Consider the following 17,263-nt stretch of genomic DNA (forward strand, 5'->3'; position numbering starts at 1 on the left):
CACTCGATGATTGTTGAAAATTGTCAGTGTCTTTTGATGGGACTTGAACTCAGGTCCTTTGTATCACCACTTCTGAGTGATGACCACATAGGCCACTATCTTGCCTTGGAATATGACCCGAGCTATTTTGTCTGTAAGCTGGTGTTGTATAAGTACATAGGAGAATCTTCTCTCTGACTCCCATTCCCGTGAGTTCCTCAAAAATGACGAGTGGCTGTGCCCTCTAAAATGCCTTTTCTCTTTAGATGACAGCTGTTTCCACTTGTGTGTAGGATGCTTAATTAGTCAGGCAGGTCAAAGGGTTTCTGTGCTGGTCAAAGCTATTCAACACACTAACTCTTGCTCCACAACATCAGTGCACACATTGCTTTGTTCAAGGTTACTCTATATATTTACCATCTATATTTATTAAATATATGCGTACACTCAGCCCTCGATTTAATGGACCCCGATTTAACGGATTTCAGATTTAACGGACCACAATATCTCAACGGACAAATACCCAGCAACGGACATTCTGTCCGTTGCTGGGTAGTGACACCAGCTTTAGAAACGTCAAAACCCTAAAATAATAACAATATCACACAAAGTGATATTTTTCATCAAAACTGCTTGCATCACCTCCCTTAAGGAGGTCCAGGAGGGTGAAGCCCCCCTCCCCCCTCCCGTTTGGTAGGTTAGGTTAAGTTAGGTGTGCTTAAATTTATTTGGCTCGAGGTTTGGGGCGGCGGAAATACGAAGCGTGGGACGGGACATGGCGGCGGCGTGTGTGGTCCAATTCATGGGCCTGTGTTGCGAGAAGTACCTCCTTGCAAAAACAAGTCGCGCTGCTGTCCACCACGCATGCGTATGGGGGGAATACACAGCAGGAAAAACATTAATTTACCTGATTTTGTTCAATTAGTGTGTCCACTTCCCAGTGTGAGCGGTGAGTGAAATGAATAGAAAATTTATATTCAAAGACGTAAGACTGAAGGAGGAAAAAGAGATACTGCATTAGATGTGTAAGGCAAAAGAGAAAAGATTACAAGGATTGCAAGACCAAGACGAACAGACAACAGGAGGTGCCATTGTAAAGGCAATACCTCCGACACCATCACATCACAAGTCAGTCATTTAATGATTTGTGACAGAAACAATTACCACATTACTTCATAACACACTGAAAACTGAAAAAAAAATGTTTCGTCTGCCCATGCGAGACTAGCACACTTTATAGAATTTTACCCATACGCGTAAACAATATGCCCCCTCCCCCAGGGCCCCACTGTCAGCCCTTAATCGCTGGAAGGCCAACAAAACAACACATGTCAGCGGAGCGGAGGCGAAGGTAGAGATGGTTTCTTCTGGAGTGTTCTATGGGGCTAGTTAGGCTGTGCTTGTCTTACGCCACCAACGCAGAACAGGTCAAAAAAAGAAGAACTATATTCCTACGTTTATTATTAGGTTTGTCGGTATCATCTTATGATTTTTTTTAACAGTTACAGTACCCTCGAGTTTCGCGCTTGCTTCATTCCGAAGGTATAGCGCTAAACTCGAGGATCGCGAAAATCGAGGTATTGAAATACATGAAAAAGCACTTTTTGGTTCCGGCCCGTGGAAAAAAAATACTTTTTTTTCGACTTGACTCCCTTGTTATCACAACTTTTTTCGACTTTACTCTCTTGTTATCTCAAAATACGTACCTTGGTAATAGGCAGAAAATGCGAAGTGAGAACAGGTCGTTCTGAAGCCGCAGTTGAAAGCGGCTGCCTTACAATTGGCTGGCAGTTCTGAATACACGCTTGTGATCCACGTGGTGCTGTCTGCTAATGTAAGGGTGGTTGCTCGCGGTCACCCGTGTACAGTTGGACAAACCTATAGCTTCTGGCAGTTTTCTCTGTGTTATGGTATAATCTGCGAACTGTTTCTGTTATATATCATCAAATCACTAACATCATGATTGACTTTTCAGTGCCTATTGAACGTAAACTGCCGCCGCAATCGCAAAATAGCTCGCAAAGAGGTTCAACTTGCTTACTGCTTCCATATTTCCCTCACCGCTCACAAAGACCACAAGCGGACAAAAAAGAACAAATCCAGGCAAATTAACACTTTTAATGCTGTGTATTCCCACAGCGCGCATGCGTGGTGGACAGCAGAATGACTAATTTCAGCGGGAAGAAATTTCTTGCAACACAGGCCAGTGTATAGTGGACCTTCTTCTTTTGACCTGTAATGCTTTGTATCACTTCTTAGGTCTTCCTTCTCCACACTTTTATACTTCACAACATGCACTTAGGGCCGCTTTCACAGTCATTTTGTTTGTTTTGAGCGTTACCAATGGCGGCGATCGCCGCTATAGTATTTCCACGTGAAACTGGCCGATGGGTTGTGATGTGATGTGATGGTGTTGGAGGTATTGCCTTTACAACGGCACCTCGTGGCGGCTGCGGGGTTAGCCACGCCCCGCACCTTACCACACACTCTCAACACCTGTCGCTTTCTCTGCAGCCACCACTACCCCATAGGCCAATTTCACGTGGAAAACTATAGCGTCGATCACCGCAACGATCAAAACAAACAAAACGACTGTGAAAGCGGCCCTTATTTACTTCAAATTGCGCACTTATACACTTCACCCTTCCCTGATTTAGGTTTTCTATGCCCTTTTGCTATTTTCCACTGTTACTTTTCACCGTCGCTGCCATGCATTACAGGCCAAAAGAAGAAAAGGAAAACATCACTGGGAGATCTACAATTTTCATAGACTCGAGATAAAAGTTTTTTGGACTATGGTTCCACAGCACGGGGTGTTCTCTTATCTTGTCAATCAAGTAGTAAGCTAAGCAGCTCTGCCAGTCCATTTTACGAGTCTCTTGGTGGGCCATCTTCCGCTGCTCCTCACTCCTCAGCCACTGCCGTCGTCTGTTTGTTTACATACAGCCGTGAGGTACCCACGCTCGTACCCACAACCGTTTTCCATTCATACGGACAACCAACAACTCGCTCCCGGTTGGGCATACGGGCAACCGCGGTTGCCCATAGCCCCAATGGTTGGACACCGCCTTTTAAGGCAGCACGCATGACGCCGACAGTAGGTAGACATGACCCATACATGTCAAAGGAGCGTGAAACTCGTGGCGGTAATGCACGAAAGTCGTGATGGTAAGAATTTAGGACTAAGCGCTAAACTCGAGGATCGCGAAACTCGGATAGTGCGAAACTCGAGAAGGTACTGTATTTTATTGTATACCGGTATTTAGCGTATGTAAATATTTTCAAGCAACGGACTTTTTCAAGCAACGGACCACCCTTCCCCCCTTTTAATCCGTTAAATCGAGGGCTGGGTGTATTTTTGTCATGGGGGCAAGATATTCAAGTGGGGTTAAGATACCAAGGGGGTGATCATAAGCCCACACAAAAGGGGATGTTTACATACGTACTCTATAACGACACACATGTTAGGTACCAGCTCAGTCAGTATGCTAGGGAACCTGTGGGGTGAGGTTGAGGCGGTGTGTCAATTCAACTCTTATAAGTAACATTAACATTGTATCAAGATAACACACTAGCAAGCTGGGTCCCTAGGAGCTGGGTTCAACGTACCTGTGGGGTGAGGTTGAGGCGGTGTGTGAGGGAGACTCGCTCACACCGTCGGCTTCTCACCTCCCCCCACTGCCCGCGGGCTAGCCAGAGGCTAGTGAACGCGTTTATCGGTGGTTTAGTTAACATGCAATTGGCCTGTTCTACCAGTTCAGAAGGAGTTCCGAAGCAACTGGTTCTCTCTCACTTAATACCGGTGAAAAATTTTGCTCGTCTCTCCATGAAAAAAACTAACTAATAATCATTCGGCACCTTCGGCTGAGGCGTAGTCACGCCACCAGCTCCACATCTGGTTCATCTGTTTGTCTTGCGGTTCGTAACCACCTGATTCACGAGCAACACATCAGTTATTACAGGTTATTGATTTCTCAGTTTTCCCCGCATTACATATGATCTTAGTGCAGCTGCTTAGCAACAAGAGACAGCCTTGAACAAATATGTCTGGTGTGCATGTGACCACCTGGTGGGTATTGCGGACGTTGGCTGGGGACTGAATCTGATGCATGGCTGGACTTTTGCCGAACCCCAGATTTTGTCCGAGATATCCCGTTTGTATCTGAGAAATTGAGGTTCAGGAAGTTGAGGGTTAGATGTACTGCATGTTGAAATGAATGACATCCTAACAGCAAGAACTGATCCTGACCAAATATCGACTAGTTACTTGCCACTAAAAGGAAGTCACGTCATATCATAGTCTTTAGGGTTTTTCTGAGAATCAATGCATACACAGGCTTTCACAGCAAGGCAGGGAGGTGGTGGCTGAGTGGTAAGTAATATGGCCTTGAAGGACCCGGGTTCAAGTCATGCCAGTCACTATAAGCTAACAATTATTATTCATCGCCAAGTGGCTTAAGACATGTTGTTTTGATGACCATATATATGTCAATCTGGACTTCAGATAAATTTTCTTTAAAAGATCAAAGATGAGCTCAGTGTGTGTGTGTGGGGGGGGGCGGGGAGGCCAGGATGAGCCAAGCAAGATGGCCTTGCTATAAAACACTCCCTGAACTAAGGTCGACAAGCAGGCCCCATCAAGAAAGTGTACCGGCGCTGTTAATTAAAAGAGAGTGTCAGTTAACAAGATTTTGATGATTTTTTTGTGAGGAATCCTCACAAAAAATTCATCAAAATCTTGTTGAAGCTGGACTGAGCTCACTGAGGATGAAGGTATGTATATCATTCACCAATGCATGGGATGACTTTTGTGTTGCCTTCAGCTTCGATCCTCTGTTTTTAATATGTTACTATCAAGTGTTTCATAGTTGTTGAGGTGATGCAACACAAGGTTAAATTATGAGGTTTATTCACATTATGTTGGTATATAATGGTAGCGAGCTTACTGAAGTTAAGCAATAATATTATTTACAATTCATCCTTCTGTTGGTAATGGTAGCGAGCTTACTGAAGTTAAGTAACAATCCTAATTAATAATTATCACTCATCACTCCTATTCACCTTAAAGGGCTCACTCATCTCTTCAGACTATTACAACTATATGGTAGATATGGTACACTGGCCATAGCTTAAACACCTAACCGTTGCTAAATAACAAGCTACCCTAATGAGGGTTCAGTGATACATGATTATTACTGAAAAATGTTTCTTACCACCGATATGTGTTCACAGGGATGATCAATTGATCATGGAACCAAGGTAGTCATGGGGGTTTAAGACACCAAGAAGGTGGCCATGAATCCACACAAGCATTGGACTATGCAAATGACACTAAAAAAAATTATCCTTTTCTATTACTGAGTTAATCATGGGATGAGACATTTATGCGGGTCTAAGATACCAGAGGGTGATCATGGAAGCACAACAAAGGGGAACTTTATATATTAATACACAACAAGGGGGTAACCCCCCAGTCAGTAGGGAACCTGCGTGAGGAGAGGCGAGGGCTCGACTCAGTTAACCGTTATAGGTATAATAATAACATTGTAACACACTAAATAACCACTGTCCGTTGGAGTTAATTTCACACGTACCTGCGTGAGGAGAGGCGAGGGCTCGACTGATAGGTAGGGATGGGCAGGTACCGGTACCAGTACCGGTACTAACGGTACCAGCTAAACGGTACGGTACCGGTACCAGTTGCTCGGATTTATTTATTGGATTTATTGATAATTCTTCATGTCCGATTTTGTTTTTAGGTTGCTGCTAAATATTGTTATTGTTATTAAACTATGATCGAATACATCCATAATAACTATACATGCTATTTTTTTATCGAAAAAATAAATATTCACTTCATTCAGAGAGAGAGAGAGAGAGATCAGTAACTCCAATAAATAAATCAAATAATAAAATTATGGAACGGGGGCTGTGATGGAAACGGAAAGCAGGACAAAATGGGAGACGGTCAGCGGGGGTGACTCTGCGTCTACACAGGCCCATACCGCATGGAGGCGGGCGAGCGTCACTAAGATCCAAACGGTACCGGTACTAGCGGCAATGCGCAGTGCCGAGTGATCATTGCTTCCCGGGACCCAAGTGATCATGAGGCTTCGCGGTACCAGTACCGATACCAGCTACCGGTACCAGGTACCGGTACCTGGTACCGCGAAGAATCGATTCCTCGCGGTACCCGGTACCGGTACCTGGTACCGCGAAGCCTCATGATCACTTGGGTTCCGGGAAGCTTAATGATCACTCGGCACTGCGCATTGCCGCTAGTACCGGTACCGTTTGGATCTTAGTGACGCTCGGCGCTCGCCCGCCTCCATGTGGTATGGGCCCTGTGTGTAGACGCTGAGTCACTGCCCCGCTGACCGTCTCCCCAAGTTCCCACCATTTTGTCCTGCTTTCCGTTTCCATCACAGCTCCCGTTTCCATTATTTTATTATTTTATTTATTTATTGGAGTTACTGGATAATTCTTGATGTCCGATTCTTTTTCTTTTTTAGGTTGCTAATAAATATTGCTATTGTTATTAGACTATGATCGAGTACCCACTGCCCATATCACCGAGATATCCACTTACTAAGTGGTGATCTCTCTCTCTCTCTCCTACTAGACATCCAATATTTAATAATCTTATATAATCCATCATACAATTCTTTGTAGCCAAAACTCTCGCCAAGGATTCAAACTCTTTTTCGTTAATGCTTTATTGGATAAATATGATCTCTCTCTCTCTCTCTCTCTCTCTCTTTCTAAATATTAGCGAGTCATACGAATTTAACAGTGGCAAGTAAAAAGAAAACGAAGTCTTGGGTTAAAAGTTAGTGAGTCCCACGAGTCTTTAGAAAACGCTAATATATATTGTTATTGTTATTAGACTATGATCGAGTACATCCATAATAACTATACATGCTATTTTTTTATCGAAAAAATAAATATTCACTTCATTCAGAGAGAGAGAGAGAGAGAGAGAGAGATTTACATAGATTTACATAGAAAATCAGACCACACAGACCCAATGATCCAGACTAGGTGGTCTGTCCTTAAACCTAAGTGATTTTACATTAATCAGAAGGCTCCTAAACGTTGCATTTCTACTCTAGTTGATATTAAGTTGAAGGAGAGAGAGAGAGTTTTCTTTACAGGAAATTTATTTGGGAATTTCATCAGAAGTTATTAAGAAAAGAAAAACTTTCGGGTACCGGTACCGGTACCGGTACTAACGGTACTTGAGTTTTCGGTACCGGTACTACTGGTACTCAAATTAACGGTATTTGCCCATCCCTACTGATAGGCGGCTCTTAACACCTTCCCTACTCGACTCCTCCTCCCCCGCCCCTCCTTTTGGAGGGGCTGCCGGCTAAACTAGCAAAACGAACGGTGGTTGTAGTTACAGATACTTGGCCTGTTCCGCTAACTCAGGAGTTCAGAGACAGCTGTTTCTCTCTCCCACGTGACTTAGGTGAAAAATTCCTCCCCGTCGTTCCCCGTGAAAGAAAAACCTAACTAATCATCCTCGGCACCTTCACTATGAGTCAGACCCACGCGATGCTGACCCATCACTGGTTCATCTGTCTGTCTGAATGTCTACCCTGCTGCACCATCACCTAATTCACAGTTAATACCTTAATTATTCAAGAGGATCGATTGTTCTGGGTTTCCCCGCATTACACTTTAACCCCTTGACTGCAGACTTTCTACAAGAAGACATCATCAAGCTACAGGAATGGAACAAAAAAGTGGCTCCTACAATTCAATGAAGAAAAACGAAGTCATGCACCTTGGGAGGGGATATCCAGCACACCAATACCACATGGGGAAACACTCCACTGTCCACCAGAGGCAGAGAAAGTCCTGGAAGTGTATGTGACCAGGCTATCAGTGAAAGGCAAATCCATGCCAGTCGCAGCAGACGAGTTAATGATTATCCGTATCTGTTCTTTTGTGACAGTCTTCATTTGAATGTGATTGGCTCAGCACACATTGGAAGGCTGCTAAATGATGAGGTACTCTCACAAGAAAACTGTGATTGAGGGAGGGGCACCGACAGACCATAAACAATCAAACCATATAACCTATACATAACACAGGAAGGAATGTAACTGAAAACACACACAGTTGAGAGACAGCTGTACCTCAAGGTGCTGGGGGCAAGAGCAACATTTGTCTGATACACCAGCACATGTAGCCTAATACCCAAGTGTGATGCTACTTGCTTACATAGCTGTGGAGAAACTGGACGTGATTGATTCTCTATTTTGGGATACATTTTTTCTCTTCTTTATGTAAATACAGACTTTACAAATAAAGGGGCACTGTTATATGTTAGGTCACGAATACTCTCTCAGCCATAAAGAAAATGACAAACAAGACTCAGAGAAACATAACTGCTTACTTGGAAACAAAGCACCCACTTTCAGTTGACAAAGAGTGATTATTTCATCAACAAATGAGATTGATAAGTTGCAGAAAAAATGTTTCTTTCAAGAAATTTGCTTACAAGGATAATGCAAATACACTTGAAGCCTCATATCATGTGAGCCTGAAGGAGCACATTCAACTGCAGAATTTTTACTGAAGCTGTGTATGAAATACATGGTCTCTTTCATGCTAGGAGAAAAATTTAGTAAAATTCTTGACACTGCCATAGTCCAATAACACTGTCACGCTCCATTGTAGATATGACAGATAGCTGTGAAACTGAGTAGTGAACTCTTCGAAAAGTTCAGTTAATTCACCATTTAACTTGACATGTCAACTGCCATTGGGAGACTAGCTATCAGCCTTGTCATTGTATGATACGTATTTGAAAAGTCTGTGCATGAAAATATATTTATAGGAGATTTATAGTTAAATGAGCAGGAAATACCACTTAATCAAAGGAGGTGAGTTACCTGCAAAGCTTCCTAGCTCTTACCTCAGACTAAGACAAATAGGATTGGCCAATACTAATTAAGTACTTAGCTTAGAGTCACACAATGCAGGGAGACGTGGAGGTATCAGGAAAGGCCTCCTGGTAATGAGGTGACTGACAGGATCCAATCATCTCCGAGGTGCTTTGTAGAGACTAAGGCACGGGACCAGGCATGTTCTTGCTGCTCTCGGCCTATTCTTCTAAAGTATACTTCTCAAGGTATGAGAATAACTAAGTTAGAGACGCGGGTGTGAAGATATTCTCACCATGAAGTCTGCTATCAGAGCGAGGCTCTGGTGATTTCAGATTTGCGTCATCATTTGAATTGCTGCTGACGTTGGAAACGCTCTTCACTCTGCTTCTAATTTTACTGTGGTATTAGATTACTACCTCTTGTTCCATAGTTCTAATTGAATATTGCCAAATCAATAATACTGTCTCCGTGGTCTAGTGGTCAGTGTGTCTGGGTTCCACTCCTCGGGTCCAGGTTCGAATCCAGGCCTGGGCAGTTGGCGTGCGGCTCACCCAGCTGTTCATCCTCCCTTTCAGACTGGTCGATAAATGGGTACGTGGGAAAACCTGAGGAATGTAGACTCTGGCAATCCCAGATTTCACATTGGCCCGTGTCACGGGGTAAATTGGTTGTTACCTACCACAGGCTCAAAGTGCCAACAGACTGGAGATGAGCACCACAGCCACACACAGCTATAGTGTATACACCCACCCTTACCTTATTAATGATAATAATGATAATATACAATATATACACACTGAAATATTTTTCACATTGGTCTCAATTCCCAGCAAGTCAGGCAAACTGCGATGCCCTGGTTCTTTGGACAAAGGCCACATCTTCTGTTGTTGCACTGCCGAGCCCAGTGTCCCCACCTTTTACGACTTTCACAGACCATTGGCTTCCCAACAAACTTTTCTACCCTGCATGCTCGCATACTTATTGGTTGGAGTGTCTCTTGCAGTTTCCCCTCCCTCATGGCAATTACCTGGTCTTGGGATCTCATGTGGAGTTCTGTGTTCCTTTGGGCCCTTAGGATGGAAGGTAGGTTATATAAGTACATGATGGGGAAATAGTACGGATAGTTCTTGATGACCTTGGTATGATGTTTCTCATCTCTGCATTCCGTTTGTTTGCTGTTGAAGCCTTGATGTTGGTGACTCCCATCTGCCAGGAACTTGAGGGTGCCCTTGTCCCAAGTGACTGTGGTGATGGACTGGGCTGTCTGCCTGGGATGTGCTGACAGGTTGCCATGCCTGTTAGCCTTGTTGCCCTGTCACAAGGAGACTCTTTGTGACAGTAGCAGGGGTGCTGGTACTGGTGTTCTGGGCTAGGCACTGGTTGATGCTGGCAGTCGTGGCACCAATCTGGTTGTCGGCCATTTCCCACTCATGGGTCGCTTCACTGACCTACAAGGGTCAGAAAGCCCATCATTTGCAATGAGGATATCACGTACTGTGACCTTGGGTGGTATCACTGATAGGCTGTGTGATACTTGTCAGGGAGGCTCATCACCATCCACAATGCTCATAACCCCTGTCAGTGTCTCCATCAGCCTAACTATATGTAAATTTAGAGAGAAGGTCCCATCTGAAAGATATGTGTGTTTTTTCAAGATTTGGTAAAGGTCCAGTCATAGACTCCGTATCCTTGATGGGTGTCGGCGGAACCGCCTAAATATTAGGCTGGCAAACTCTCAAAACAAAAAAATGGCATCCTGACTTTATATTTTTACCTAGCCTCACCAAAGCTTGCATGTAGCCTCCCACTGGTAATGCGCATGGGCCCATGAAGTCACATTTTCATTTCAGTTCGTTTTAGTATCAATAAGATATACAAAAAAACTTAAGCAACGCTAAAGCACAACACTATAACATCTCTTCTGCCTGCTCAGTTTCTGTTTTTTAGAGCCACTCTTACTTGTGTGTGTGTGTGTGTGTGAGAGAGAGAGAGAGAGAGAGAGAGAGAGAGAGAGAGAGAGAGAGAGAGAAAATTATTTCTCTTAAGAAAAAAAAATACGGCAAATAATAGCCTAGTTTTCATAAATGCATAATAATAACTTCGTATTCGTAAATGCAAAATATTAGCCTAGTTTCATAAATGCAAAAGAATCGCTTAGCATTTTTAAATGCAAAATAATAGCTTTGTATTCTTAAATGCAAAATAATAGCCTAGCATTCCTAAATGGAAAATAATAGCTTAGTATTCCTAAATGCAAAATAATAGCCTGGATTCCTAAATGCAAAATAATAGCCTAGATCCTAAATGCAAAGTAATAGTTTAGTATTCCTAAATGCAAAATAATAGCCTGGATTCCTAAGTGCAAAATAATAGCCTAGATCCTAAATGCAAAGTAATAGTTTAGTATTCCTAAATGCAAAATAATAGTTTAGTATCCTAATGCACAATAGCCTACTAGTTTCCTAAATGCAAAATAACAGCTTAGTCTCCTAAACGCAAAATAATAGCTTTGTATTCTTAAATATGAAATGATAGCTTGGTATTCCTAAATGCAAAATAATAGCCTAGTTTTCATGAATTCAAATTAATAGTATATTATTCCTAACTGTTAAATAATAGCCTAGTGTTCATGAATGCAAAAAAATTAGCCTGGCTTAACAAAATGCAAAATTATAAGCTAGTGAACACAGTAAAATTATTAGCTAGTGTACACAGTAAAATTGTAATGTATTTATCCTGACTACTTCATTGGCTTATTAGCAAGTTATTAAAGATTGTAAAACTCTTTCCATTTACAATTCATTACAGAAGTTGTAGATACGGTATAACATGCAGAAAACCTTACACCATACACATAAAATCCAATATTCATTAAAACAACTTACCTCGTTCCCCGGAGATCACAACCCCCAGGTTAAGAACCGCTGAATTAGAAGCAAGAAACAATAAAACCAAGGCTTGAATAAAACAATATCACCGACAGCAAGGGAAGGTAGCGCGGGGTACTACTTTCTTGAAGCACTGGGTGTTCGTTACTAACCGACTATTATTTTTGACACAAGGAACTGGTGTTGCCAGGGACCGAATTCACAAAGGCTTAGTTTGTAGTTTTGAGAACATTGAGATTCACAAAGCTCGCGCGATAATAACTACGAACTAATCAATGACGTCACGGGTTAGCGCGCGGATTTACAAAGCTTTACCGCGCTCTGTGTGATGCTAAATTTGTTGTTAAATAACTACTGCCTCGGGGGTGTAGTAAACGCTAACAATATTATCATATTTACGTATAAATGCTTATAAATCGCGTTTTTCAACTTGAAATATAACTTTGCAAATAGAGGAAGCCCATTTCTTTATAAAATGATGAGATATACACCCTTTGAGAGGTATATGATAAGTGTGGGAGGTATGGCAACACCGACGCCCGGCCAGGGGATTGCCAGACCTCCCTCCTCCTTCATCTTCCTACCTCCTCATCCATTCATCCATCCATCTCTAGATTTGTCCCTCCGTGGAGGGACCATGGACTTTTGTCGGATGACAGCTAGCCCATGAGTTGGGCTGTAGATATGGCAAGACAGTCTTAATTTTCCCTCGTTTCTTCCTTCCGTCCTTCGTTCTGTCTGCCTCGATATCTGTCCCATTTGCTTTCTTCCTGCCTCAATCTCCTCCATATCTTCTTTTTCTTCATCTTAAGCATGTTCGTAGGTAACAAGACATCGAACGGCAAAGTTACCTTGACGTAAATGTGCAGCAAACAATGAAATAATTAAATTCGTAGATTATGATTTAGTACAGTTTGCCGGTTAGGCATACGGGCAACCGCGGTTGTCCATAGCCCCAATGGTTGGATACCGCCTTTTAAGGCAGCACGCATGACGCCGATGGTAGGTAGACGTGACCCGTACATGTCAAAGCAACGCGAAACTCGTGGCGGTAATGCGCGAAAGTCGTGATGGTAAGAATTTAGCACTAAGCGCTAAACTCGAGGATCGCGAAACTTAAGAGGGTATTGTATTTGTGTGTGTATATATATATATATATATATATATATATATATATATATATATATATATATATATATATATATATATATAATGTGTTGTGTGTAGGGGGTGGAGGGTTGAGACAGCGCGAGTGTTGTCCGCCAATCTGGCGAGCTGTTGCGGCAAAGCCCTCCCGACACCCGTCAAGGATACGGAGCCTATATTCCAGTATAACTGCGGCACCTTAATTTTGGTCTATTTTCTTCCAAACTTTCACAAAACCCTTTGTATACATATAATACATTAGTAGAAAGTGGCGGACAAATACCGCCACCTGTTTTAGTGTGGTTAGCGATGGTAGTGAAAAGGCATTATACATACATTTGTTTTGGTGGCGGCGGCGGCAATTGGGAGGTGAGCAGTGTTGCCAACGATCCAACGCTTGGTTAGCGATTAGCCCACGCATGTGAGACCAGGTCCACCATGCGTGGTCATTTATTTTTTTTAGAATCCGCACCTTTACCTAATACTATACCCGGCCCTCAGCACGGCAGCCGTTGGGCTGCGTGTTCTAAAAAAATAAATAACCACGCGTGGTGGATCTGGTCTCACATGCGTGGGCTAATCACTAACTAAGCGTAGCGTCGCTAACCAAGCGTACCATCGCTAACCGGATCGTTGGCAACACTGCTCAACTCCCAATGGGCGCTTCCGCTGCCGCCGCCATCAAAACAAATGTATGTACATGCCTTTTCACTACCATTGCTAACCACCCCACCCTAAAAAAGGTGGCGGCATTTGTCCGCCACTTTTTTTTTTTTTTTTTTTTTTTTTTTTACGTCTCTGCCTATTGCGCCGGTAGGCTTACTTGAGGGGCCTGGATGGTATTCGGCTCCAGCCCGTCATGGCGCAGGCAAGTGTTTATAGTGGCACCATCTTCTCTTGGCTCATGCTGCCCCCCGGAACTCGTTCTTGATTCTTGGACGGCTTCCTCCAGAGTCCGGGTTGATGGGTGATCTTCAGGACAGCATGTGGGTAGTTTTAAGCCACTCGGCGGTGACTGAAAAATCCGAGGTGGTAGCGTGGGGATTCGAACCCGTGTCGTCCATCACGTGGCGAATGTGGGCCCAACACGCTACCGCTTCAGCCACCACTACATCTACTAATGTATTATATGTATAAAAAGGGTGTTGGGAAGGTTTGGAAGAAAATAGACCAAAATTAAGGCGCCGCAGTCATACTGGACCTTTACCCAAGAATTTATTTATTTATTTATTTAGCTTTTATTTATTTACTTATTTATTTTTTTATTTGTTCATTTTTTTTTTTTTTTTTTTTTTTCGTATAAGTAGTCTGACACTCGATGCAGTGACTCATTTATGCTCTTGCAGTAATCTTCGACCCAGCGTCATTCTACGGGCATCACGAGTATGACCTGGCGATTGCTGCAGCGTTTGGAGGATTCCCACGCCCGTTCTGGGAGGAGTATCACACCTTGATTCCAAAAGCATCTGGATGGAATAAAAGACACAAGCTCTACAAACTCTTCCACTACCTTAACCACTGGTAAGTTATCAGGTCCAGTTAATATTCTCTCATGTAAAATATATAGTAAACCCTCGACATAACGGACTAATTGGGGGGGACCTTAACCCGGTAGCCGTGGGGATCATGTTTCTTAATGGTCCCTCTAAGCGAGAAAAATGAGAAAAAATCATCACTCACACAAAGCATTTCATAATAAATATCAAAGCATTTGTAATCAGTTTATGCATCATCTATTTTGGGGGGTTTATATCATGGCACAAATTTGGCCTGTCACTGGTACACAGTAAAGCCACAAATTTGGCCCGTCGCTGCTACTGGGCTAATCTGCTAATGCCGAAAGTCCATTATAAATGGCGAAAAAAAAAAAAAGGAAAATAGTACTGATGAACCTAATATACGCGAGTATATAGTTTTATCTTTATTGTGTATGTTGTGTGCATGCTGCATGTATAGCCGCATAGCACACTTGGCGATGGACTCGAGGCACTGAGGCTGCCAGGTTGGCAGTGGGGCCCTGCGGGGGGGCCGTATTGTTACAGGTATGGGTAAAATTTTACAAGTGCGCCAATCTCACACTGACAGAAGAAACTTTTTTGTTGTACTTTTCGGGGTATTATGAATTAATCTCATGACTGTTTCTGTTACGAATCATTAAATGATTGACTTTTCAATGCCTGTTGTACACCCACCGCAGGCCGCAGCTGCAGCCGCAAAATAACTCGCAGAGAGAAATGTTCAACTTGCTTACAGTTTATACATTTCACTCACTGCTCACAAAAATCACAAGTAGACAAACTAAAACAAAACCAGGCAAATTAATGTTTTCCTGCCATATATACCCCCAGTGCGTATGCGTGGTGGACAGCAGAGCGACTTATTTCTGCGAGGAGGTATTTCTCCCAACACAAGCCCACGAATTGGACCACACGCTGCCGCTGCGTATTTCCGCCTCCAGCACCGAGCGCCGAATGAATTTAAACGAACCAAACATACCTTAACCTAACCTATCTAACTGGGGGGCTTAGCCCCCTCGACCCTGTTAAGCTGTGTCAGTACCAACACTCACAAACACTTGGCTATTTTCCATTACATTTATGTCCTGGATTGATGCATAAGACTTTCTTGTGGTATAAATACATTCTTCATTTGAATGTAAACCATGAGTAGGAAAATATTTTATCAGATGGGCTGAAAAAGACTACAGTAACCGATAAACTGAAGAATGGGGCAGCAGATGAAGGGAGGAGGGCGAGGTGGCTAGCAGACGCTATTGTAGTTACTGGAAGCGGGTGGTTCAAAAACTATTCTCAGTCGGCCCCCATGGATTTCTGACCGTCTGACCTTGTCCGTTATATTCGAAATCTGTTATAAGTGGGTCCGTTATATCGAGGGTTTACTGGCTTTGAAATTGCTCTTCATCAGCACACAGATGGACAATTGAAGAACAGCTTGACAACTCTGGTACGCACAGTATTAGAGTAAAAGCACAAACTGAAGAACCAAGAGAATGTGTGGAAATATAGAATTAGAACTTTTGTTTGGGGAGGATGGAGTAGGGTGAGTTGGGGATGATCTGTATGATTTAAAAAAAAGTAAAAAAAATGAGTCAAAACTGGAAAACTTTTGACTACAGTGTGTATAAAGCACAACTCAGGGAACATTTTACAAACACGTGAAACATTAGCCTAAAAAAAAATCTCATATGTACAGATCGCCTACAGGTGTGGATGATCTGTACACCTATAGTTATCAGAAATAAATGAAAAATATATAAAATTTAAATGAATGCAAAGCTCTTTAAAAGCAACAACAACTGGACCCTAAATATGACTTTAAGATGAATTCCATTAATAACACTGGGTTACAAAATATTTTGTTGTTGTTGTTGTCAAAGTTTTTTCAACTGATTTAGGATCAATTTGCACCACTGAATCTGAAAATGACACCCGTTTCTCTCGATCAGGTTAGGGTTTTGTGCCAAGTTGATTTTTAAAAAATCCGATCTTATAACTAAATCGATTACATTTTTGTGACATTTTCAGTTGATTTTTGTTATTGTTTCTCAGCCGAAATAGTTTTTTTTAAGATGAAAACAATTACTTTCTAACACAATTCATCAATTAAATGTTACAAAAATTGATAAGTGTACATTGAATAGTAGACATTGACAATGGTAAAGTACAGTCGTCCCTCAAATTGTACGGGGGTTAGGGACCCAGGATCTCCGTACTATTCGAAAATCCGTATAAAATTAGTGCCCCCCTTAGAAACACTCCTGGGCTGCGTTTGAGAGAGGGAATCGGGACTCTCGGAACGTCCCGAGTGATCTCAGACGCGTGACGCGGCAGCACGAGTTGCCAGCTCGGCACGTCTGCTGGCTCCCGGCTTTGAGAGGTGAAACGCCTTCGTGCTGTGATGACGTCATCAGCAAATATGGCGGCCAAAACAAACACATATAAGTGTTTCCATTGCATTTCACCTCTCTGTGCCATCATAACCACTGCAGCCTCATTTTCATCTTCTGTTGTAAGGAGTTGTTCATCAGTCAGGACAGCTAGTAATGCATGTTAAACGTCGCCAGGAAGATCAGCGTACGTCATTTTGCTACGAGTGAGACGCCATTACAATAACAACGACGAGGCTAAGTAAAAGGACAGCCTTTATCTCCACTCTTGCCGCACTCTTGGAGCACTGGCAGTTGCTGCAGCAAGAATTTCTTTTTCATTATGATTTTCAGGGTGTTGGCCCTGAGGGAGTAAGCCGTTTCAAAGGCTGTAGTTGGGACCGAAATGGACAACTACCTCCCGAACTAAGATCAAGACCCAAGATGATAGATGCAGCGAACACTGC

General features: G+C 42.8%; 1 protein-coding gene across 1 annotated transcript in view; it reads left to right on the plus strand.

Moving 5' to 3' along the window:
• LOC126982042 (ketosamine-3-kinase-like) overlaps positions 1-17,263 on the plus strand; it is a 130,730-nt gene that overhangs the window by 99,340 nt on the left and 14,127 nt on the right. The window contains exon 6 of the mRNA XM_050833760.1: positions 14,257-14,431. Within this exon, the coding sequence (XP_050689717.1) occupies positions 14,257-14,431 (175 nt within the window). The remainder of the gene's footprint in view (positions 1-14,256; positions 14,432-17,263) is intronic.

This window comes from Eriocheir sinensis, chromosome 50 (assembly GCF_024679095.1).
Source record: "Eriocheir sinensis breed Jianghai 21 chromosome 50, ASM2467909v1, whole genome shotgun sequence".
NCBI lineage: Eukaryota > Metazoa > Arthropoda > Malacostraca > Decapoda > Varunidae > Eriocheir > Eriocheir sinensis.